General features: G+C 35.2%; 1 protein-coding gene across 2 annotated transcripts; it reads right to left on the bottom strand.

Moving 5' to 3' along the window:
* Positions 1 to 12,150: 12,150 nt before the first annotated feature.
* Positions 12,151 to 21,102, bottom strand: LOC104904513 (protein TOPLESS). Of its 2 annotated transcripts, XM_010692782.4 has the most exons (27): positions 20,928 to 21,102; positions 20,277 to 20,418; positions 19,972 to 20,151; positions 19,766 to 19,879; positions 19,531 to 19,689; positions 18,869 to 19,046; positions 18,657 to 18,780; positions 18,422 to 18,531; positions 18,140 to 18,305; positions 17,779 to 17,888; positions 17,558 to 17,627; positions 17,380 to 17,453; positions 17,201 to 17,296; positions 16,979 to 17,074; positions 16,751 to 16,878; positions 16,392 to 16,626; positions 16,140 to 16,301; positions 15,951 to 16,058; positions 15,627 to 15,773; positions 14,563 to 14,673; positions 14,303 to 14,482; positions 14,084 to 14,212; positions 13,906 to 14,001; positions 13,551 to 13,739; positions 13,299 to 13,465; positions 12,629 to 12,888; positions 12,151 to 12,455 (listed from the first exon to the last, which is right to left on the bottom strand). In XM_010692782.4, the coding sequence occupies exons 2-26, from the start codon at positions 20,354 to 20,356 to the stop codon at positions 12,672 to 12,674; spliced, it is 3,426 nt and encodes a 1,141-aa protein (XP_010691084.1). In that variant the 5' UTR covers positions 20,357 to 20,418; positions 20,928 to 21,102; the 3' UTR covers positions 12,151 to 12,455; positions 12,629 to 12,671. The 2 variants fall into 2 exon arrangements, with proteins under 2 accessions (XP_010691084.1, XP_010691083.1); XM_010692781.4 differs by having other exon boundaries at positions 12,151 to 12,888.
* Positions 21,103 to 25,324: the final 4,222 nt, after the last annotated feature.

Here is a 25,324-nt window from a genome sequence, read left to right as displayed (position 1 = left end):
CAATCACTCACAACCTTTTTTTATTTTTTTACACTAGCGAATTAATATATCTAAATTCATCTAACTGTTGAATTTTTCACATTTAAGTTTAATCATAAATCAAGTACGAATGGAGTATCTAATAGAATAACAAATTTTAAAATTAACGCACGCATCGCGTGCATATAAAGGCTAGTATGAAGAAGGGGAGGGGGTTCAAACCTGTAACCTATCTTAATATTACCTCCACTTTAACTTCTCTTCTCTCCTTAAAACTCTCTCACTTCTGAAAAATTTCCGTACACGTCTTTCTTATTTTCTTCTTCGAAATGATCAACTGAAATTTCTTCGTCTAAAAAAAGGCAATTATCTAAAATTCCCATTTTATTTTCTAATCAAATTATAAATTATGATAACTTCAGTATTTATAGTACAATGTAATATTTGATGTTCAATTTTGTTGTAAAAAATTTGCAGTTTTATGCACCATCTAATCTTCTCCTATTTATTTTCTTTACAATGTATTTTAACAGATTATTGTATTATTGTTGTCTTGATTTTACATAATGCATGATTTCGTCGAGTTTATGGTGAAGTAAAACCAACTAAACAGAACTTACATGCATAATGTTTAAAGCATAGACTATAGTTGATAAGTATAATAATTTCTGGTGAAGTAACTAAAAATACAGTTTTTATGCAGCTATGATAATGCTATCTAATAGGAAAGCGATTTTGACGAGCAGAAGTATCCTTACCAGTCACTACCATCTTTAGATACGGACAGATCTCTTAGTGATTATATGTTTATTAGGTTGTAGAGTTATTAGCTTGATAGTTGATACCCACTCGGCATTTTTTGATGATACTCCTTTCATTATAAGGATAATCATTTTGTTATTATGGACATACTTCATGTGATTTGTATGTTTATGTTCAAGCTGAAATGACATCATTTTTGCTGTTGCCTTTGTATTCTGCTTCATTTGTAATTGTGTTGTTTTCACCATGGCATGCTTCCTTTGTTTTCATCACGAGTTCATGACATATTTCTTTATTTTATTTGTAAGATGTATTGTGGTCTCATTACAGTCATTATAGAGTATCTTAGTTTTTAAACAGTTGAGCAATTAGGGGCTCTTGCTCTAGAAAATTGTTGATGTAGGGGCATCTCTGGCAGATGTTGTAGAACTGGAAGTACAAAGTGGCTGCAAACTTCATTTGCCTGTCATGCTATAGGAATAGCCCAACTTAAACAAGCGATCCAAATTTTCAAAGTTTAAGAGTCTGTTAATGTGCTGAAGTGTTATCACTACAGTACAATAGTTTAGGTAAAATGAAAAGTCTATAATCATCTTTTCATCTTTACATAAGAGCATACATCATGAAATCAACAAGATGCTTTCTCTTGTCTTAAACCAAAAGCAAAGCAGACACTCTAAGAGTAATAAGTAAAGGTTGAAACGAAATAGCATGTTATACTGAACTAGAATTACAAGTACAAGATATTGTTTTAGCAATTATAATCCATTAAAACATACCAACACCAAATATCTGATCTAACATTTCACTGTTTTCCATCCCTTTCTCCACCCATCTAAGTTTTTCTGGGGGCCTTTTAGAATTTCTTGGTGGGTTTCTTCTTATCAGCGCATCCCCTACCTTCTTCTGTTTCTCGGTCTGTGTCTTTGTTTGCTCCTGCTGATCAGTTTCCTTTTCTTGCTCACACTTATCTTTAAGGCCAATATAGAGCTCTTTAGCTTCTTGAGGTGAAAACTTTGCCAATCATGATCTTCTCACTTGTCAACTATTTGGAAGTAGTTGTCCCCGAACATAATCAGAAAGTTAAGCAGATTATGACGTTCATGCTAAATTGTTGCTGTGGGCATTAGATTGCCACGGGAAATCATTGAATGACCTTTTGTTTTATTTGTGGCAAATTCATGCAGCATTAAACTAATTGGAAGCCGATCTCCATACATTCATCTCGTCTGAATTGTAGATGGCGTTCGTTCTATTTTTTGTTCTCTCTCTTCTCTCTTCCACCTCTTAGTGTACCTATCTTTGAAATCCCCTTTTTGTAATTTGAAGAGTAAGACTATATCTATCTGAATCTCAATCTTGTCTTGGGTAAAGTTTCTTTTGTGGTATTAAGGTAATATATATGTTGATGCAGGGATCGGGACTGGAGAGAGATATGTTGACCCAACCATCAATATTTATTCGATTCTCCTACAAGTCTTAGACAGGGCTTACCTGTGTCTGAAAGTGTGTTTCATTTTTGGGCTGAGCAAGGACTAAGCACCTTTAAGGCTTGGCTCGTCTATTGCTATGAGCATTACAAATGATAAAACGGTAGCTATTTGGCTCTTCGCTTATGGAGAAACTATGGATTATATATGGATACACTATCAATGTGCTAACTGTTACAATTTGTGTGACAACTGCCAGCATTCAGTGCCGTTCCAAGTTCCAGAGTATGTGATGACCATACTCGTTGTCCCCACATCAGAGATTATGTGATTTAACTCATTTATAAAGCTTAGAGAGGTCTACCTATGTATACAATAAGCTCTTTTTCTTCAGTTGAGTGAGTGTAGTCTGTGCAGAGGTCTACCTATGTTGGATTTGCCTCTCTTACAAGTAAGTACCATATGGCTGATAAGTTTCTTCATAGTGGTTTATGCCTGTCAAAGCATTTGAAGTTGCCCATATTTTGGCTGCTGCAAGCCTGCAACAGTCTCATTTATCCTGCTCTCAGATAGACTTATTGCTTCCCATTGGATATCTTAAATAAACAATTATGTTCAAATTTATCCTTTCTGTTATTGTCAAGTACACAATTTATCATTTTGCGCTAGCATCATCTTTTTCTCTATAACAATGAATCTGTGAATAGCTGTCTCCCGTTGGTGTTTTACCTCTGAGCGGACAGGCACTATCAAGAGAGATGACTTTGTGTTTTTCGGACGATTTACTGACGGCCCTTGCAGAAGGAAGGTAGAGATCTGGACAATCTTTCAGTTTGTAACAGAAGTAGTTTGTCAGTGCAGTTGTTGTCTCGCCCTTTGGAGGCATTCTTCTATTTAGATGCTTTTTGAATTATAAAGTATATGGTGATCACTCATTTGTCTTGATATTTTCATTTACTTAAAAATGTGACACTTCTGTGCAATATCACCTTCTTGTATAGCCCTCTCGTCCTTTCAGGGAAAATGAAAATCGAAACTATGCTGATGAGACTGAGTATGCTTGTGACTGTCTCTTGGTACTAAGCCGACTACCTCTGTTGTTGTTAGTTCAAACGTTGCTTTTCTATATTCTATTAGCATCATACAATTATGTCAATGTGCATGCCTTCCAATGTCCTGTAAGATTTGATGGGGTTATTAGTGCAAATTTTCAGGAGATGCACCATGTCGAGAAAGTCTACCTTTTTTTTTCTATCATTTGCGAAGAATTTTCAAGGAGGAAGCTCTACCAATGATTACTATCTTTCTTCTTATCTATGGTGGTGAGGGACGCATAGTTATGTAGGAGTTCTCCAAAATGAGGCTATAAACTCCAAAGTGTTTAACAGTATGGTGAAATGGAAAAGAGCTGTAAGTGTTTGTGTATACATGGTAAAATATTATGCATCCAAATTTTTTGATGGAAATCCCTGTGCTTGGCGTATGGGAGCTAGATTGTTCTTGTGTATCCCAAATACGCTTTTGGTACCTTCGTATCTCTTTCACTAAGAGTGTTTCTTATGACCATGCTTGTTTTGATGATGTATCCAACTCGCTTACTACTCGTGATTCAGAGCTCTACTTGTATCAGATGATTGGTTTTTTATATTTCCACATTGTTATTGTAGTCATTTGTTTTGTTCTAGACATGATGATTGGAGAAAATCTAGACAAGTAAGACTGGGGCTTTACCTCAATTTTCTACATTGGTTGTTTCTTTTGTTGTTGGATAGGGAAGATGATTATGACCTTATGCAAATTTTTAACATATTGCACGAGTTGCCAGGAGTACCTTTTACTTCTTTATTTGTCTTGCCAGTAGTAATGTACAGATCTGAAATTCTCTTACAGGTCTAACTGCATTGACTCACTTGGATCTTTTTGGAGCTCGCATCACAGATCGTGGAATGAGCTATTTGAGAAGTATGCATATCTGAGAACTAGCTTTAACTGTGTCGCTTTGATGGTTATTTCTCATGCATAGATGTAAGGTTTTTTATCTAGTGATATTGCTCTGCTTGAGTCGACTAGAGCTTGTGTCATCAAATTGGATACTTTTTTTCTTTAACTATTACACCTACTAATATTAATGAATAAATTTAACTAATTAATTATAGCTTACATTTATAGAGTGAAAAATTAGTACTTAAAAATAGTTCTCGAGCTACTCCCGGAATTTGGAGACAACTTAAGGCTGCTCAACTCGACACATTAAGGCTTTTGTGTCGAGTTCACTTGAGTCGAGTTTTCACCGATCTCTAACTAAGTCGATTGTGTAGCCCCCTCATTGATCACTCAATCAGCGCCCATCTCAGAGATTTATGGTCTCCACTCCATTCACAAGACTGGAGGATAAAAGCAAGCATGGTCCTTGAGTTGTCGTGTGGTATTGGTGTTTCTCTACTGGATCTTTGAGTTTTTGAATATCTGCCAAAACTTGATGTTTCACTTCTTCACTAAATATTGGCTACTTTCAAGGCTAGATTTCTAACCTAAAATAGATGAAAGATGTTTTGAGGATTACTTAAGACTGTCATATTCATTATCTTGTCTATTGAATGAAGTAAATTTGTTCAATTCTTCTCCTATATGTCTTCACCCCACCCTCCTTCCTCTCTTTATATAATTTATTACTCCCTCTGTCCCAAAATATAGTTTCCGTTTCTATTTTGGGAGTCAAATTTTACAAACTTTGACCAAATATTCTCGTTAATGTATAGACTAAAACATACTTATGCGGGGTCTGTTAGATTCGTCTCAATGTGTACATTCATAATATTAACTTTTTATAATTTTTACTAATACGAAATAAAAGAAACTGTAAGTCAAAGGTATGTCTTGGAGACTGTGCAAAAAGAAACAGGAACTATATTTTGGGACAGAGGGAGTATTTATTTTAGACTTCAAAAGGCTTCAATTGCTGGAAAGTTGTGGTGGAGGAATAACTGATGCTGGTGTGAAGAATATCAAAGATCTTTTATCCCTGACATCTCTAAACCTGTCACAGAACTGCAACTTGACTGACAAGTCATTGGAATTGATTTCTGGTATTGCTTCTTTTTAAACTATGGTGCAACTATTATATCTCTTCTCTTCATCTGTTACTACTGTACTTGGTACCCCATGAATGGGAAGCCAAAGCTGAGCTGAAACAATTTGCATTGCATTTAAGCTTAATGTGTTTGTGATGTAGATGAAATATATTTGGTATGTGAATGATATCATCGAACTTTTCGAGTTCCATGAAAAGCTAATAAGCAGTATGCTATCGTGTGAAGTGGTCGATCTAGGATTTCTGCGACTTTTAGACTTTAGACTGTCATACAATCATACCTATCTCCTTTGCATTTGTGAGGCATAGTAAGAATGACATCTGCCAGACTGCCACTTTATTCGCTTGTGCAAGGATTCTTAAGGTGGGCTGCTGTTTCTTTTTCATGTTATAATATCTAAGCTTTTTCAATAAAGGTGTAATGTAACAGTCGCTTCTGCTATTACTGGCTAGGAAAAAGGGGGGAGGATGCTAAATACATTTGAACCTTGGACCTCACTATAGGCAGAAGCCTGGAAAAGAGTCATTGGGTTGATACTTGAGATAGAGAGAATTGTCGCCTAAAAAAGAAGTGTAACATCTATTTTGTTACAACCATATTTAGAAAGTGTAACATCTATTTTGTTACGGAGAAAGTATTTGTTTTCTTCCGTATTACTTTATTAGGGGTTATTGAAAGAGTAACGCTCAGCTGGTTGATGCAAGCCTTTCCCTTATGTTTCTGTCCAAATTTCTGTATTCACTCAAGATTTCGAAAATTTGCGAGAGCTTGGAATCGAATGAAAATTATCCTGATCTAAGAGATGCTGCTGCTCTGATGAATTCTGTTTGGGAAAAGTTTATGACATTTTCGTGTATTTGAATCCCAAAATTCGATTTATTTATGAATTATTCCGAATTTGGAAATACCCTTCTTGTAATGGTTCATCTACAATCAATGAGCTTTCTGATAAACTCTATCATTCAATTGTAAAATTTGAGGGATAGATAGCTTTATTTGTACATCAAACTTTTTGTTTATGTTTGCTATTTAGAAGAATTGACTTATTGGCCAGTGACGTTTGCCATCTTTATATATGAAAATTTCAATAGTTTGTGGCTGGATATATCTGACTTATATTATGTTGTGTTTGCTGGTCTTTCCTAATCACTGATATATCTTATCTTTTCTTTCAACTATATAGTACTCCCTCCGTATTCATAATATAGTGTTGGTTTCTCTCTATTAAGGTCAAATTTTAAAAACTGTGACCAAATATTCTCATGACTATATAATAAAAAAACACGCTCATGTAGGATCTTGTTAGGTTCACCTCGATGTGTATTTTGATAATATCAATTTTTTATATTATATTTTTTATTAATGCAGAATTGAAGATATTAATAGTCAAAGGTATATCTTAGAGGCCGTGCAAAAAGAAAACGATCACTACATGATGATCACAAATTATTAGAATAGGCGGTCTAATTTTAACATAGAATTAGACGAATTCAAGACTGAATTTTTCTAACAAGCCCATTCTATTTCACTCTAACCCAACAATATGCTAGTCATCCCTTCTATTCTACTTCCTTTTTTTTCTTGATTATCGAACTACAATAGATAATTTCAAAAAAATAACTCTGTAGTTTTACTGAATGGATTAAATAATGTCACTACCGAATAGATTAAACTGGTCACAAAATAGATTAACTTGGTCTCTAAATAGATTAAACTAGTCATTATATTTAAAAAGGTGGCATGTTCTCCTCTTAATGTTGAGCTTGGACCGTGTCTAATTTTAAGTTAAATTTAAAATTAGACACGGTCTCTTACGAGACCAACTGTATTATGAGACGGAGACAGTATTATATAATGTTGCAACGGTCGTGCTCAGGCATGATAGAGGAGAATAAAGCAAAGTAGTTAGTGGAATTTGCGCGCAGGTGAGGCTCTAAGGCTTCTTACTTTTTTTCTATAACTTGAGGCTTTTTCTTTTCCTTTTTTCCTATTTTATGTGATGGCTTTTGCTTCTTTTAGGAGTAACTTTTCCACATCTTAAGAGGGAAAAAAAGAAAACCAACATCGGAGAAATTGGTCAAAGTGTGCCGAGATATGATGAGTGCCGAGATAGGTTTTAATAAGTTTCTAAAATTAGTTTTAAAAAGTTCTATCGAGTATCGAGTATTAGATGACTACTGTATCACCTTCTATAAAACTCTACTAACTTTATATACACGCAATGCGTGCAAAAGCATATAGAAAAAATAAATTAGTTATATAGAAGATTTTTTTTTAAAAAAATGAAGCAAATAGTTATCCCTTTTTTTCTTTCTTTTTTCTTTAGTCTATTTTTTGACGTTCCATATTTTGTCATATATAATAGGCAAATGACTACCTTATCTCCATTTGTTTATTTCTCTGTAAAATTCAAGATTTGAAAAATCATTCTAATTTTCTCCTACTTTAACTTCACTACATGAGTTACTTAGATCTTCAACAAAAAAGATGTTTTGTGGATTATCACATTGATATTTATCAATTATCTTGGTAAAAATTGCACTTTGCTATGGGCATCAAATATAAGCAACCCATTAGAAAAATAAGAGTTAATTTATGTCGAAATTCTAAAATTGGCTTACTTTTGAAATAATTTCTCCGTCCCAAAATATAGTTCTTATTTCAATTTTTGGTGTCCCAGAATATAGTTCTTGTTTCTACATATAGTTTCACATTTTTTCGTAATTTGCTTAGAAAAACTGTGTTTCAATCATTTATTTGCTTCTTGCGCTTAGTTTTTGCTTTGTTTATTCAACCCAAGTTTTACAATTAATGTTCTTTTACCAATTATTCTCCATTCTATCTCGGTCTCTTCTAAAACCATCTTTTTCCATATAACATTTATTTAAATAAACACAAATATTTACTATCCTTCTTATATTCTACTTATCTTAATTCTCGTGAAAAAATAAAATCGGGAAGTATATTTTGGAACGGGGGAGTATATTTTGTAACGTTTGAATTATCAACACTTAGAAATTATAGCAGAATTCATTCAGCGAAATGTACTAATGAACACAATTAAGACTTTTGTCCTATGAACATAAATGATAGACTCATCAAGAGAAAACAAACATACGAAAGAAATTATTTTGGAAAGAATAACAGTTATATTAGCCAAAATTAGCAACAAAATTACTCAAAAATTAACTTTATTAGCTCTAAACTTACATTAATAACCATTGACCCATCACATCAGTGCTAATTTGTTCACGTGCGCATCATAATATTCCCTTACATAGGATGATGTCGTACACAAAAAGCAAGATTTGCTTTCAACATTTAAAGTAATTTCAAAGTAAAATCCTTAATGAAAAATGCTCACAAAAAGGAAGCAAAAAAAGATTTATATTTCACACCAATAATTAAGACATAATTGTATTCCTACGAGATGCTAATGTCCTTTTCAAGTGCGTTGCGTATAAAGGTATTAGGCAATAATGCACATGAGTGTGGCTTTTACGAGAAGCCAAGAAGGTATCAATTAGACATAATTGGACAAGAATTAGTGCGATAATGTAAGGATTAGATCAACTTCTTTATTAAATAAGGCGCTCTTTTTTTATCCATATGAGCCACGAAAACAGTATAAAGTATACAACATTTCAATTTTAACCATTAGGCCAAGACATCTATGGTTATTAAATAAATAGGCCTTTAATAGACAAAACTTTTACTTATCAAACATTGTTAATACAAAAGTTAAAGGAAAAGAAAGAGTTGTTTTCCTTTGTTTTGACGAGATTAAACCCATTATTCTTAATTGTAAGTTTCCACGATATAACTAATAAATCGTTTTCGAAAAGGAAAAGACATCCTATCTTGTCTTTGTTTTTCGATTTCAAAATATGTACTCCATTCGTTTTTTTTAATTGATACATTGTTGTATGCACAACAATTTAGACAATGTCACTTTCAAGCTTTTTGGATGGTACTTTTGACCTATTTAATGTACTATAATGGAGAAAAGGGCAACTATTGTACTTTTGGGTGGAAAAAGAGAAAAACAAATATTATAGTATTACTTTATGGTGGGCCAAGTACCTCAAATAAAGAAATGTAGCAATTAAAAAGAAACAATCAGTTAAAGAAAATGTAGCAATTAGAAAAACAGAGAATATATGTATATATGTTTTTGATGTTCTAAATAGTTGATATTGCATTAATATCATATAAGACCATCTTGCAATAATTTATGGTAAAATTAGAGTAAGGCCTTGTTTGGTTGTATATAGCAAGTCATACTTTCTAGGAAGTTATTTTTTTCATGTATTTGAAATTTCTACGAAGTGCAAAATTGTGTTTGGTTGATAATGGGAAGTAGAACTTCCCATGTGAAGTTCTACTTACCTAGGAGGACCTAGGTAAGTAACTTCCTCCATTTTGGTGGAAGTAGAATTTCCTAGGAAGTGCAAATTCTCATGGTTTTGCCTACCAAAAACCTTCATATACTTCTACTTCCTAGAAATTTGCACTTCCCATGATTTGTTTTGTCAACCAAACAAGACCTAACTTTTGATCTAAAAGTCCCTTATACTATAAATAAATCACTTTAAGGTAAACGTTAACACTCTAAGGCTATGTTCAGTTCACCTTATTTTTGCTTATTTCAGATCTAATCAGATCAGATCAGATCAGATCAGATCAGAAAAAATAAGTTCAGATCAGATCAGATCAGATCAGATCAGATCAGACCAGATCAGATCAGTTCAGATCATATCATGCTTATATTTAAAAACTTATTATTATTAAATATCTTTCACTACATATTAATAAAAATTATAATAATTGAATATTAATAAAGTACTCATTGAGACGAATCAAACAAGACCCCACATGACTATATTTTTTCTTATATATTAGAAAAATCTAAAAGATTATCTCAATTGTGAATAGTGTCAAGATTCTAAGTGACAAAGATAAAAAAATACAAAGGGGTATTATTATTTACTAGTACATTTGTTCAAAAGAATTATTATTGTTGTTGTTGTTGTACTTATTAATTATTAATATTGGTAATTATTATTAATCTTTTGTTACCATTATAAATGTCATTGTATTATTATATTAAGTATTTATTGTTATTAAATAATAGAAAATTAAAAGCCACATGTTAAGAACATAAGATTGACGCAAAAATAAGAAATATATAAAATATGATATCTCAAATTCATGACAACGAAACTACTAATTTCGGATTACATTTCAAAATAAGCTAAGTGTGAATACAAATTATAAATTTAGATTCGGTATACCTCTTCTTACCGAATTCCAAATCTCTCTAGCTATTTGAAGTTGCACGATATTTATTTATTTTTTGCTCAAGTCATAGTTGTTTGTATATCTTGTTCTATTTTATATGGAAAAAAAAAGAGTTCAGTTTGCCGACTTCTCAAGTGTGAAACTTTTTTTTAAGGGAAAGTGTGAAACATTGTATAAGTGCTCTTATAAAATAATGACTTGAGTTATATAATTATTTTTAGTAATAATAATAATTATGATTATAATTATTATTGTTGTTCTTATAATAATGATAATAATAATAATTATTATTAATAATAAAAGTTGTATAAAAGTTGTAATAAAAATAAAATGATAATAATAGTAACACTATAAAGAAGATCTTATAATGTATGCATAATAATGATTTACAAAGTAATAATATAATAGTAATAATATATTTTATAAAAGATAAGATCTTGTTTGAAAAAATAAGTTCGATCAGATCAGATCAGATCAGATCAGATCAGAAAAATAAGTTCAGATCAGATCAGATCAGAAAAAATAAGTTCAGATCAGATCAGATCAGATAAGTTCAGATCAGAAAATTTCAGGTGAACTGAACATAGCCTAAATTGATCTATTTGAAGTAAGAAACGACTTTTTTGACATCATTACTCTTCAACTTAAAAACTAAAAGGTAATCCTTTTAAGGCAAAAAATGGATGAAACACCACCGCAGTCTGTGTGGTTGCAGGGGACTAGGGACATGATGGTGTGTAAATGTTTTTGGTGCGGCAAGGCTCACAAACAAAAGCTGAGAATCTAGTCGTGGTGAGGGCCGCAGTAAAAGATGTTTGACTAGTGGCTAAAATCTAGTCGTGGTGAGGGCCGCAGTAAAAGATGTTTGATCAGTGGCTAGAATCTAGTCGTGGTGAGGGCCGCAGTAAAAGATGTTTGATCAGTGGCTATGAAGGTAGTTGGCCCCAAGTATCAGCATCACTGGGAAACTTGGGGTGAGGGTGAGAACTGAGAGGTTTACATTTAGTATGTGGCTGCCTGCCTGCCTTCGGCTATCGTGTTTTATACAGCACCAGCCACCAAGCTTGAGAATATTTCACAATTCTACTTATGCTTTATGTCCTTAGGTATAATAGGGATCAAACCCTCGGATACACAGGGAATCAAGAGAAGGAATTATGTGTAGCAAAGCACTGTCAAATATTAGCCTGCTCGACGGAAGCTGTGTTAAGGACACTTATATGAATCCTACACCACACTGACGGTTGCACAGCTCCAATTAATGGCTCTCCCAATAGGCAACTCGTTTCTCACAAATCACATAATCATCGAACGCATGATTGTACAAGGAGAAGGAATGACATGTTTGCATGTAAATTACAAGTATTCATAGATACCAATTTTTCTAGTCACTAATACCTGTCCATAATTCAGTCATATTGGTGTAATTGGATTCACAAATATTATGTCACTGCTTAAAATTAGTAGGCGGTCGGAACAATGTGATAACTGATCCCAGTGCGAGGAGGTGAGAGTAATATTCAAAGAAAGAATCATAACATATTAAGGATGAATATTAGATGGGAAAAGAGGGGGGATATCTCAAAAGAATGAAAGCAGAGCATCTGCCTGTTAACTCACAGATAAATCAAGGAGAGAACTTCAAAGTTCCCTAAATACAGAGCAGCATAATGGTACAAACCCAAAACAAGTTGAGAAAAGGAGGCTAAATGGGATTCTTAGAAGATATTTCATTAACACAAAAGAGAACACCTGAGAATAGATACTCCTACTGTATATACCTTGAGTTGCTCTGACGCAAACATGTTAAACTCTAAAACGGACTTGAGTAAATACATATACCTTAACTGCACAACGGAACTTTGAGTAAATACATAGCCAGAGCCTACACCTGCATACAGAATGGTAATTATGAAAGGATCGAGAACATCAATCTTCGCCAACAGCGAAAAAGACTGACAGTTGAATCATCTGAGCAGTGAGCCACAATCTCACTTAAGAGAATGGTAGCTATGTGTCAATTGGATTGACAAAACACGGCAGCTGGGGAAAGACCGAGCATACCTATCCGAGCCTGAGACTAACTCGCGCTCTGATTGTCGTTCCATCATCTTTGTTGTTGATCAGAGCCTGAAGGTCCCACTGAAGGTGTAGTTGGCACACTGCCTCCTGCTGATCCATTTTCCATAGGAGGGGGTACACCCCATTTTCCTTCAGATTCGAGTGGCTCGAATACATGAACACCACCATCTGAAAGTCCAACCGCAAATTGATTTCCTTCTTGTGGATGTGCAGCAATGACAAGCGGATGGACATTAGAGCTACTGCAACATAGAAATTATAAAAGGATCAGATGGATAACAGAATCCACAGATAGGACTATTACTAGTGCATTTAAAGAAACTTAATGACCTAGAACTACTCAATTGCACAATCCCCATTTGGAGAACAATTGAGGTCACAGGAGGTTTGATGGGCACCTCCGTAAATACTCTAACCCCCCCCCCCCCCCGGCATTGAAACACGATGGCCCCAAGATAGTTTGCACCCCAAAAGTCTCTTATCATTGTTCACAGTACTACAAGTAAGAGCTTAACACCTAGTTTCTTCTCATAAGAACCAAATTCAACCAAAACAATACCGAATTTCAGACTATCAATGAAATAGAGGTTGCTAGTCATGATCTATCAGCACATAAGTGAGATTCCAGCATTGTTAAAGAGCTATAATGTACCTGACATTGGCCGGAAGATATGCAGAAGGATTGATGCGACATCGTAGTCTGAGGTTAGAAGCACTGAACACACAAACCGTCGCATCCAAGAAGCTCGCATATACCAATTGACTATCACATGAAAATGTCGCATGGGAGATGGGCGCAGAAGATTCGCGTGGAACCCACTGGAAAACAAAAAATAATAGTTCAACATAAGAAAGGAACACTAGCACAAGGCATAATAGTTTTCATGCTTGAAAGATGACGCACCTGCTTAACACATTCTAATTGTTTTGTTTCAAAAATTGCCAATTGAGTCTCATGTACAACCAGGAAATGTGTCTGGTCTTGATGAAACTGGACACGCGTATCTGATTGTGCTGTTGGTGCCCTTCCCGCAGGAAGCTGCAGAAATTTAGACCTCTGTTTTTCCCAATTATCTGAGCTCCACACGCATAACTAAACATCACATAATCAAAAGATTGTGTATAAGCAAAGGACTCATCCATTTCAGTCAGAAGAAGACCCCAATCGCATCAACCCTCCAAAAAAACAGGTAATGCCCAAACACAATCCATGCAACCAGACCTCAGGGGAGTTTGAGCAACATTCTGGTTTTACATACCTGAGCATCAGCACCTGATGAGACCAGCACATTTAACAGATGAGAGAAGGCCAAACCAGTGATTCTTTTTGAGTGACCTTTCAACTTGCTTTTAACCTGCATCAAGTGAGAAGCTTGTCAACCAGTCAATCCTGAACCAAGTTGTCTTGAAAGATTCACCACGAAATTATAAAGATACCTCATCTACTCGAACATTATATATCTGGATAGTTGAATCATCCATCCCAATAGCAATTATATTGTTATCTTGAGGATGGAAAGCAAGAAATGTTGCCGCTGGTGGTGGAGGCATAAAGACTGTCATCGTCTGCATAGAAATGGAAATTTAAGACATAAATATAGAGAACGCAAAAGAATCCAACAAGCCGGAAGATAAATTTTATGCGTCGTTTGCTACCTTAAATGTCATCATATTAAATAGGGAAATCTTCCCTCCTGATGCGGACATTACATAAGAGTCATTCTTGGACAACGCAAAGCATGGAACAGCCTCTTCAGGACTTGCATCAGAGACATCATTTGTCATCAAAATGCCACTAGAGGGCTGCCAGAGCTGAGGTGGAACATTAGCAGATGCCTACACAGATATATTAAGTTTAGATACACGCACTTTTCATGCAACCAATAGTATGGGTACACAGGATATTTCAACTATACCTTCCCACTTGAGTTGCGTTCATTCCGCTGCCATTTCCATAGCAAGTGGATCGCATTTGATGCTAATGCCAAGATAGCATTACCTGAGTTTGTATAAATCAGTCTTGATATCTGCATCACCATGCCCAAAAAAAACAACTCAGTGATTATAGCTCAAAGTTCTTAAAATCCGTTTTACAAAGCTAAAAATATCTGTTTTAACAACATTTGCACTGTAACAAAACAACAATAATGTTTTGAAGAATTTTTGCCATCTCCCAAAATGCACTGTAGACATGAACATAACAATCACTCCTAATTCATGCTGTTGTAATCATAAGTGCTGATCCATTGACACCCAACAAAACAGCAAGCATCTCAGAAAATGAAATATTGAAGCATCTCCTTGCAAACTCTGATCATCTTCAAGCTCCAAGAGGACCAAGAAACCTTCCTATTACATAAAAATCAGATACTCAAATGCTGGACCTTGCGGCTCCTCAATATCAAAGTTATCCCAAGGGTGAAACAGTTTGCAGAAGCAGTACAAGTATTTCCACTCTTCATCGCAGGTTCACCTCCAAATTTTGGGCCAAGTACCCTCAGATCCAACAATCTCATAAACTTCATGCTGATGCATAATTTCATTCAGATTTGGTCCCCAGTCAAAGCTTTAATACTTCCACTATCCAAACTATAAATTCTTACCCTCTCCTGCCCCTAACTGGCTAATGGTAAAATACATCTCAACACAATAGTCTGGAAGTTGATGGGAAATTTATTGGAGATAAGCAATGATGAGGAGTCTGGCAAGTATAATCATTAATCCCTGATTCTTTTCCTTCTAGTAAGTGAGGGCTCACAGATCAGCCAAAGCCTACTAGAAGTATAATATGTTGTTCCATAGTTTTAAATAGAAGAGAGATGTCATCAGCAACTCAAGTAAAAGAATAACACAGATCATAATAGATAGGCAACAGCTAGCATAGCTGCTGTACATGTCAAACATCAAAAGCATGCCTAAGCAGAAGGTGAACTCAACCGAAAGATCTTGTCTACTTCAAATAAAATATTTGGAACTATACCTTAGCCGCTCTCATGTGTTCCGGAAGTCGCAATGACCGACACTGAGATGGTTCACTGATTTCACAAAGCTTCCAAATCTTTGACTTGTCGTTACTTTCTTCCAGAATTCGAGATTTAACATCTCCTAGACTTCTAGCATCTCCATTCTGAAAAAGCAAATGATAAGTTTATGTGGTTCAGGAAATATCCCAAGCAATTTGCTGGTGTCCGTCGACCAAAATTTAACATCGCATAGGCAAAACAGATTTTGCAATAAGGAAATGGCCACCTATATGCTGAAACAAAACGGGATAATGATGCTCAGGCAGACAACACAAACATACCATTCCAGTCATGGCAACCATGGGGGAGCTTCTGTCAGGGATCCCAGAACTAGTAGCAGCGGCGGCGGCAGCAGCAGCGGCAGCGGCAGAAATGGGATTTATTGAAGGCTGCAAGAAATATCAAACATTAGCTGTGTGATATTCCGACTGCGGCCACATGCAGCAGACAGTAGATCTCATAACTATTACCTTCGTCAAAGATTCTGATGCTCGGGAGGAATCATATGAAAGATTTTCATATGTTCGTAATAGCCGGAGACCATCAGAATTAGCCATAATTTTGATTCCATTTTCACTAGCAGAGACTGCCAATAGTGTACCATCTTTGTTGAAACGAATTCGTGGACTTGCCTTTAGATGATTAGAATTGGTCATGAGTCAGCAAGGGACGTAGGATAAATTGAACTTTTTTTATATACAGAACTGCAATAAACAACTCACCGGGAGCCCGCCATCCGCATCCATAGAAGTCAATAGCTGAACATTGTCCATATCCCAAAATTTAATGGAGAAATCATCACCAGCAGCCAAATATCGGTTCTTCGTTGTATCAAACTGGACAACACCTAAAGATCTTTTCCGAAATCCTTGATATGTTCGCTTCACCGCACCTTCACTTTCATTCCACTCAACAATATGTGACTCACCATCTTTACTGGTGCCACATGAAAAAAGCCTGGAAGCACCGACAACCATAAATTATTCAGAAATGAGGGATAAAGAAAAGTGGTGACAACATTAACTTGATCATTAACAAATCAAACAGAACAACCAACTCCAAAAGATTCTGACAAACCAACCTGGTCCCATCTTGACTATAAGCCATTGTTGTGCACCAGCGACCTGGAGCATCATAGTCCACTCGAGAGCCCAAATTGTCATATAACCAAGCTTTTATTTTCCCATCAACAGCAGTAGAAAATATAAACTGGTTGACAAAAATTCAAAAGCTCAAAACCTTGACAGCATAATAACACAAGCAATAGAGTTAAAATATTTAGCACCAAATATTAATAAAGTAATGCTACCTGTATATTTTCTTTGTAATGGGGGCACACGGAGTATACAGGAGCCTCATGGCCTTCAAAGGTATACTGCTTTGTACCAGTGGCAGCATCCCACACCTAAACATAGACAGACAATTTATACAGAAAATTGTAAGGTGTTGTAAAGGAGGTCAATTATGGATACGCAATGCCATATTTTGGCTAGTTGATAAAAGAAAAGAAAATGTAACATGAAAAACGAACTTTAATGGTCTTATCATCTCCACATGTAATAACACAAAGTTGCTTGTTGGGAGTAGAAAAGGCAATATCATTCACTCCTCCAACATGAGCATCAATCTGCATTATCGAAAAAAATTGTTCAAAAAGAGGCTAATTAATAATTAACATCATCCTCTCAGGAACCTCGCTACTATAACTACCTCTAAATGTTGCCGTACATCTTCACCACCATGATATGAATATATTTGTACAATGTGCCTCGAGTATGCAACCCCTGTCGCACAAATTAAAGAAGTTACAGATAAATATGTCACAAAGAAGGATTTAAATCTAGAGCCTGCATATTCATGATAAGAGTATTGTCTCTCTAAGGCTCACCAAACAAGGATCCATCAGGGCTCCAAATTACACGGTTAACAGAAACAGCAGGATCTTTGACTAAAGCCGCCTATGAACCATACAAAGGGGACAAAAAGATCACATCAGAACAAGAAGCCAGAAAGCAACAGTTTATATCTGAACTGTATTAATCCTACAAGCACCAATAACTATATAGTAATAATGGTTGCTACGTGCAATGCAGATCATAGAAAGCATACCTGCAGAGGCATTGAACATGTACTAAGATCCCAGACCTTGAAGTTCCGCAAAACCAACCTTTCCCGGGAGCCAATTTCCCATAATGCTATGTCTCCAACATTTGTACCAACTGAAAGACAAATTTCAGAGCAGTTAGAAGTCAATTGTTCAAACAGAGCATCTAAAGAGAAGGAAAACATACATAATAATGCACATGTATATATAGGGTCAAATGAGAAGGATGAGAAGGATTTCTATGCATATTTTTGGTACTACATGTGCATACTTTTTGTACCAGATGTGCAACTTCTTTATCATGTGCATTTTTTTCCAACAGAATATGCATATTTTATGATTTGGATGTATTAGAGGGAGACTCACCCAGTAGTAGTGTCAGCTGACCAGGATGAAAATCCATGCTCATAGGAGATGACCCTTGATTCAAAGTCCTGGCAACAGTCTTCGGCAAGTCATCAGGTACATTGAATGCCTGATTATGACCGTGGCCTGGGAATGACACTGGCAGCACGTTGACAGGAAGATTAACCTGCAAAAAACATAACATATATCATAAAAAAGCATATTCTGGCAATAAGATATTATTGTCTGAACTGAGATGATACAATAAAAACGCTAAATGCATAAAAAGTATATTCAGAAGACCTCATCAGCAATTCCTATCGGTCTTGTTCTCTTGGCAACATGATCAGAGTCTCCAGATGGATAATCCATTGAAGAATTTGTTGGTGGGGTCCTGGGATGCTTTAATGCAGCTAGGGAAGGACAATAAAAACCATACGATGCATAAGGCTTCACAATAATCAAATTGGAATGGAGCAAGAAAAAGGTAGAGGTTTAAATATTTCATCAAGTTCAACAAAACATAGAAGCGTAATACCAGGCATTGACGGAGCACCAAGCCCAATAGGTCCACCAGATACTGCAGGGTGACTCACAGTAGCAGGATTGGACATCCATCCAGCAAGAGGGGCTGGCACTGGAGCAGGTGTTGGCTGAAAAGGCTGAAGGAGTGTAGAGAAATAGTTTCATGAGCATATATCAGTCAAGGGAAAAAAAAAAAAAAGGCCAAACCTAAACCACTTGACTCACCCCGTGTGCACCCAAAGGTGGAAAGCCTCCTGCTTTCGGCAATGATCCTAACAGTGGATTATTTGCAGGTGATGGAGCACGAGCACCATTCGGTTGTCCGCAAGAGTGATCCACAAACAGAGTCTTGATATCTGGATTTGGTCTAGGGTTTTTACAAAGTTGATGCTGCCAGTTCAAGCTGCAATAGACAGTCGATCAGAAATATGCTCAGTGGTTGATGCTAATAGTACAAGGCATCCAGGCAAGGAAGCAAAAATAAAACCAAGCATTTTGTTGTCAGCCAACTAGAAGCATCAAAAATATGCTTATAGAACCTGAGTATGGTTAACAATATTAAAACACTTTCTTCTCATGACCACTGAATTTTTGTAATTGCCAAGCATATGCTCCACCAGAATGGACATGCTTTAATTTAGCACTTCCTCAACAGCAATTACAATCGCAATATAGCTGCCACATAGTGAGCTCAAGATGGTGTGGAATCAAAGTATAAGTCAGTCGTCTGTGAGCAATTTCAACATTTGAACTGTATGGCAAATTCATATTTCAATAAGCATGGCAATCCAACACTATAGTGCCTTAATTCCTTAGTTTCATCCCGTGCATCCCACAAGGGCACTTCACCAAAGACCATAAACAAAAATTTTGATTCAACATTGTACCTTTGGTTAATCAGGGTCCGCAACCTTGAATTCTTAAGGTTCGGGAATTGCAATTTGTCACGAAACAAAGGATTGGCTTCAATAAGCTTCTTGAGCTCAACCAACATGATTGCCCTGGCAGATTTTGTATCTCCATATTTGGACAGCTGTTCATTCTCCCTGTAAACAATACACAATCAATTCCATGCACAGTCCCATAACAGATAACATACCGCCACACACCATACATTATTACCTGAAATTCTCCAGTGTCAACAACTGAGTAATCTCCTTAAAAAGTTCCTCATTAAACGAAGCGAAAACCTTCAGATCCTTCACAAGTATATCCACCGCTTTCGACCGGTCATGCCTACAATAATTCCAATTAGCCACATTTTCACCAAAACACCAACAATTTCACAATTGCATAAACCTAAATTTCACATTTCACAAGAAACTTACTTGTCCAATGCCTCTAAATACTTTTGCTTTCGAATTTCAAAGAATATCTTCATCGAGTACCGATTATCATCAACTTTTGTAAAACCAGAGAGATACCTCTCAACCTCATCCCAATTCCCATTATGTACCTCATCCTCAAAATACTTCATATTAAAGAAAAACCCAGATTCCTGTTCAAGCCTATTCAACAAAAAACAAAGCAAAATCACTACCCATTTCAATTAAAACACTCTAATAACAACTAAACAACCAAATTCATAAAAATAACTGCAGTAAAAATATGTAAATGTGTACAGAAAACCTACTTGTGAACAGTTTCTTTGAACTTTTCTTCATCTAAAAACTGCAAAATCAGGAAAACAAGCTCTCTACTAAGAGATGACATCTTAACAACTCCTTCGTCTCTTCACCCACAAATAACTTATATCACCTCAAATCACTCCAGATCTGCCCAGAAAAAAAAATACCCAAATCAGAAAAAAGGGTAAATTAATGGATAAATATATTAAAAGTAAGATATATAAATATACATATACTTTGTAATAAAAGTAGACATATCTACCATACATGAACAACTTGTAAAAAAATAATTTAATCCAAAAAAAACAAAAACTTTAAAAAAAAAAATTCAAACAAACAAAAATCTAACCAAGGAAAAACAGTAGTAGATTTGCGTTTTTTTACTTTACATAAACGACATTTTTAAAAATCGCCGACAACCCAAAAAACAGGAGAGAGAAAAAAAAAAAAAAGAGAGAGAGCGCGCAAACTAGGGTTCTTAAGATCACCAAAAATTAAAGCAACCCTTTAAAAGCTTAAACCCTATCAAAATCAAAGATGCAAACTTTATTAAAAATTAACCAAAAAAAAAAGCAGATTAGAGAACAAAAAAAAGTAGATAACATAAAAATAAAAAAATTAAACTTTCAAATTCCAAAAAAAAAAAAAAAAATTACCAGTAGAAGAAGAGATCCATAAGAAGAAGAAATGGTGTGAGTAAAATTGAGTATAAATTTAAGAGCTTTCTCTCTCTAGATTTGAGAGGGTTTTTGTGAGTTTTTTTAGAGAGAGAAAATAAAAAATAATAATACTAGTACTAAATTTTTAAGAGTACAACAACAACAACATTAGGGAAGAGAAAGATTAAATGTTTTTGCATTTTTATATGAAGAGGAGACAGAAAGATTAGATAAGTGGGTGAGTTATGTGTTTCATTATTTGATAAGTGAGTGTGGTTATTGTGTGATAAGTGAGTGTGGTTATTAGAATAAGGGAAGTGTGGTTATCTGAAATGGGTCCCACTGAGTTGAGCTGATTTTTTGACGAGTTTATCGGCGCGGAATCTTTGGGTGAACAGCCTGGAATTCAGTAGGTGGTGAAAGAGAAATGGTTGTGTACGATTAACCTTAGGATAAGTTTATACTATATGACTGTTAGAAAAGAACGTAGGATGATATCAGTTGTTACTCTTGATAATGTTAGATAAAGTTTTTTTTTCTTTTTTTTTGACAGCATAGTAGAGGTGATCATGGGCCGGGCCGGGCCACGACCAAAAAAATTTGCCCATTGACCGGGCCGGACCTAATTTCGGGCCAAATTTTTGTGTCCAAAGCCCGCTAATTCGGGCCTAAATTAGCAGGCTTTTGCGGGCCGAAACGGGTTGGGCCAAAAAATAGACTAAAAAATTGTTTTTGGCTTGTCCAAAGCCCGCCCAAAGCAAAAAAAAAAATGACCGAGCCGGGCCAAAATGATCACCTCGCTGATAAAGTTAAGGTTGCGTTCTTTTTATCTTAATTAAATTTTACTTTGTTGGATTAGATGTAAAAATTATTTATTTTAAAGGTAAAGAAAACTTATTCTTAGGGATATTGATATAAAATATATAAGAGTTTGTTGAAAGAATATTCAAATAAAACTCTATATATAGAGCTCGGGAAAATAGAGATGTTGATATATTTTTTAGAATTTTTGAGCTTGAATTTTTTTAAATGAAATAGTATAAAGATGTACTGCAAGCATATGACAAGTGGTAGCGATTGATTAGTTGCTTGGTGTTTGGTTCTCTCACAAATGTTCATGAAATGGCTCATGGTAGAGTTTGGCATTGTGCGGGTCCAACCGGGCCCAAACTAGGTCGTCCGGATCAGGCCACGCCAACACTGTATCCAAATCGGCCCGGAATCGTCCACAAGACAACACTAGAGAGTGAGTCGAGTGGTGGAGGAAGAGAACCGGCTCGGACCTCCCAGGAACAGCGGTTTGAACCGCCTATTTTTCCTAAGGATAGAGGGAGAGAGAGAGAAGGGGAAGCATTGAACCGTTGAACTGACCCGTTCATTGAATCGCACTGTAACCGATTTAGGGTTGAAAATTGCTAACTCTAAACCTGAATCGAACCGGTCAACTAACCGGCCAAAACTAGGTTCATGGTTGCCTGAATCGGCCCGACCTGGACCGTGGCTAACTCTAGGTCATGGCATAGTCAATTAACCATACTATAAAACAACCATCTTTTAAGATACAATCTATAAGATTTTTTTGAGCTACTAAAGATGCTTGAGGTAGCATCTTTTACCAAGCAATGCATGAAGCGGACCCTCCACGATGCCTAGTCCTAACATATCTTTTTTTTGCATTTAGTAGGAGTACTTTTTTGTCACATACACAAAAGTGGGGAATATTTAGTCTCAACTTCTTCAAGGTTTGGGTTCGACCAAAATTGAAGGCAATCCTTCTTCCTTGCACCAAAGTGTTTACTCCTTTGATTGATTCCTAATATCTTATACGGGGAATGGTTATATGTATTATTCGACCCAAGTGTTCTTGGTAAGATATTAAAAGGTGTACTTTAAAACCAGTTATATGATAATTTGTTGTAATTACTATAGATTTGGGAGATGGATAAAATGAAGCATGCATTGTACTTATTCTATTGTAAACGTTGATTTAGTGAAAATAGTATTTATTTTTATATAATATGTCAATTAGGCAGCATTGTTTGATGTGGGTGTAGTCCAAGTGTAAAAAATAATGTTCCAAACAAATAATGGAGTGATACCCATTAACAAATAACGATTAAGAGAAAATTTTACTTATAGGGCTCTCAAAAACTCTCATAGGGAAATGAAATTTGACATTTTTTAAAAAACTTTGTAACCTAAAATAGTTCCTAACTACGAAAAACGAGAATTCCTATCAAACAATAAGACAAATTCTTTAAAAAGGGACTAATTTATTCATTTACTACGATTAAAAGAAAACTAAGAGAACGACATTAAATTCAAAAGATAAAGATAAGAAAAATAACTTCCTAAATGAGTATTAATGACTTTGCAAAATTGATATCTCTTACAATCTTTTATGTATTAGTTCACACCATATCTAGTAGACTAGTACACACCAAAATTCGTTTTAAACTCGATTCAACCACAACAACATTCAAATTCAGCCTTAATCAACCCACTCTATGCAAGTTTGAGTTTACCTAATCAGGATTACAAACCTAGTAGGTAGCAGGATATTGCTTGTAATCACTATAATCAAGTATACGAACCTTTTATCCCCACCTATAGGTAGCTGCCACATGTTCTGCCACACCATAGCACATTCACCGCTAATCCTTAAGATATGACCTAGAATGTGGTCCAGACTCCCCATCCAATATCCACATTTTGTTGTTGTATAAATTGTCTAAACCAAGTCTTAGTATTGCGCATCAAACATGATTCAAGTTGAGTGGAACTTTCTAAACTAATTTAGTTTCCTCTTTGCTGAAATGAGTTTGGAGGCCGATTGTCACATCTTACATGTTTTCATAATTCATTAAATTGGACACCTGAAAATGAGCGAGTTTTCAAAATTTAATTAGTGAGCACATCACACTGCTATAGAAGAGTCCCTCAACAATCATTGGATTGCTCATACGGCGAGACGCGATGCTCGCCGGTCGTTGTTCGTTGTCCAAATCGTGATCGTCAATCGTTTCGCCGTCACCCGCTTCCATCAGCAATCCGAGGTTTGCATCCACCATCATAAGCACTGACCAGCAATGTGCTCCTTTCTACGTGCTTTTATTTCGTATTTATTTCCTCATGTAGTAGGTGGAACGTACGAGCTCTTAAAGCTTCTTTCGATTTCGGTATTTGTTTGAATTTGGATTGTATTAGAATTAGGATATGTACTTCATCTTTTAAGTAATGTACGATTTCCAGATGTCAAAAAACAACCAAATCTCAACCCATAGTTGGCATATTATAGTACTGATCTTACACTTCCATTCCTCACCTACTTGCCATTTCAATTCCTCCAAAGAGCAAGAGCCCCCCGCTTCTCCACACAATAGTGGGATCATGTTCCCTGAAGCCTTTTATAAACATTTTATCAACTTCAAAGATTGTTTATATTAGAGTATTTGGTCATTGGTTGCGAGTCTTGCGACAATGAAATAAGATGAACTGGAAAACATAAGATAAGACTAGGAGAGAAATTAAGAATTTGGTGACCAAGGAATTTGGTCTGAATTCTTCTACGGACATTATTTCCAAGTCTATTAATAATGTTCCAACCATCCATCCTTTAAAGGAGTGATTTTTTCTCTTAGATAGTTAGATAAGACTATAACCTATTAAAAAAAACATTTTCACATATATGCATGATACCAAAAAAAATTCTAAAGCATATGTTAAAGTTGAATAGGGAAAACGGCTTATCTTTCATTCACAGTGTAAAATATATATATATATATATATATATACAACCCTAAAAAACAACATAATCACCAAAGATAACAAATATACAAAAGATATGTATCACAAAGATACTTCCTAAAATACAGGAAATATACGCCTATTACGCCCCCTCAAGTTGGAGCATGTAAATCACGAATGCCCAACTTGCGAAGAAGAAAACTGAATTGTCGTATACCAAGCGCCTTTGTGAGAATGCCAGCTAATACAACCCTAAAATACAAGATAATCACCAAAGATAACAAATATACAAAAGATATGTATCACAAAAATATTTCCTAAAATACAGGAAATATACGCCTATTAGCATAAGTACTACTTAAATCCCCAATATATAATTTAAGTATTACTATAATTTATTAATATCGTGATTTCAGTTTAAGTATACAACATTTATGGAATAGATATAAAACAAAAAAATATTCATATTGCTTATAAAATAACAGTCTTAAAACTATACAAATATATTAAAAAATGTTCCTAAACAAGGATGTCACGTGACATTTTTTCTTAGGTGCTTTACAACATAATACACATACAATAAAAAAGAAAAGAAAATGCCATATGCCATGTATAAGATTTGATCTTGTCACTTTAACTTTATATAC

The sequence above is a fragment of the Beta vulgaris genome, chromosome 9, assembly GCF_026745355.1.
Source record: "Beta vulgaris subsp. vulgaris cultivar EL10 chromosome 9, EL10.2, whole genome shotgun sequence".
Taxonomy (NCBI): domain Eukaryota; kingdom Viridiplantae; phylum Streptophyta; class Magnoliopsida; order Caryophyllales; family Amaranthaceae; genus Beta; species Beta vulgaris.
Note: the sequence above shows the minus strand (reverse complement) of the source record. Positions and strands in the feature narration are given on the sequence as shown.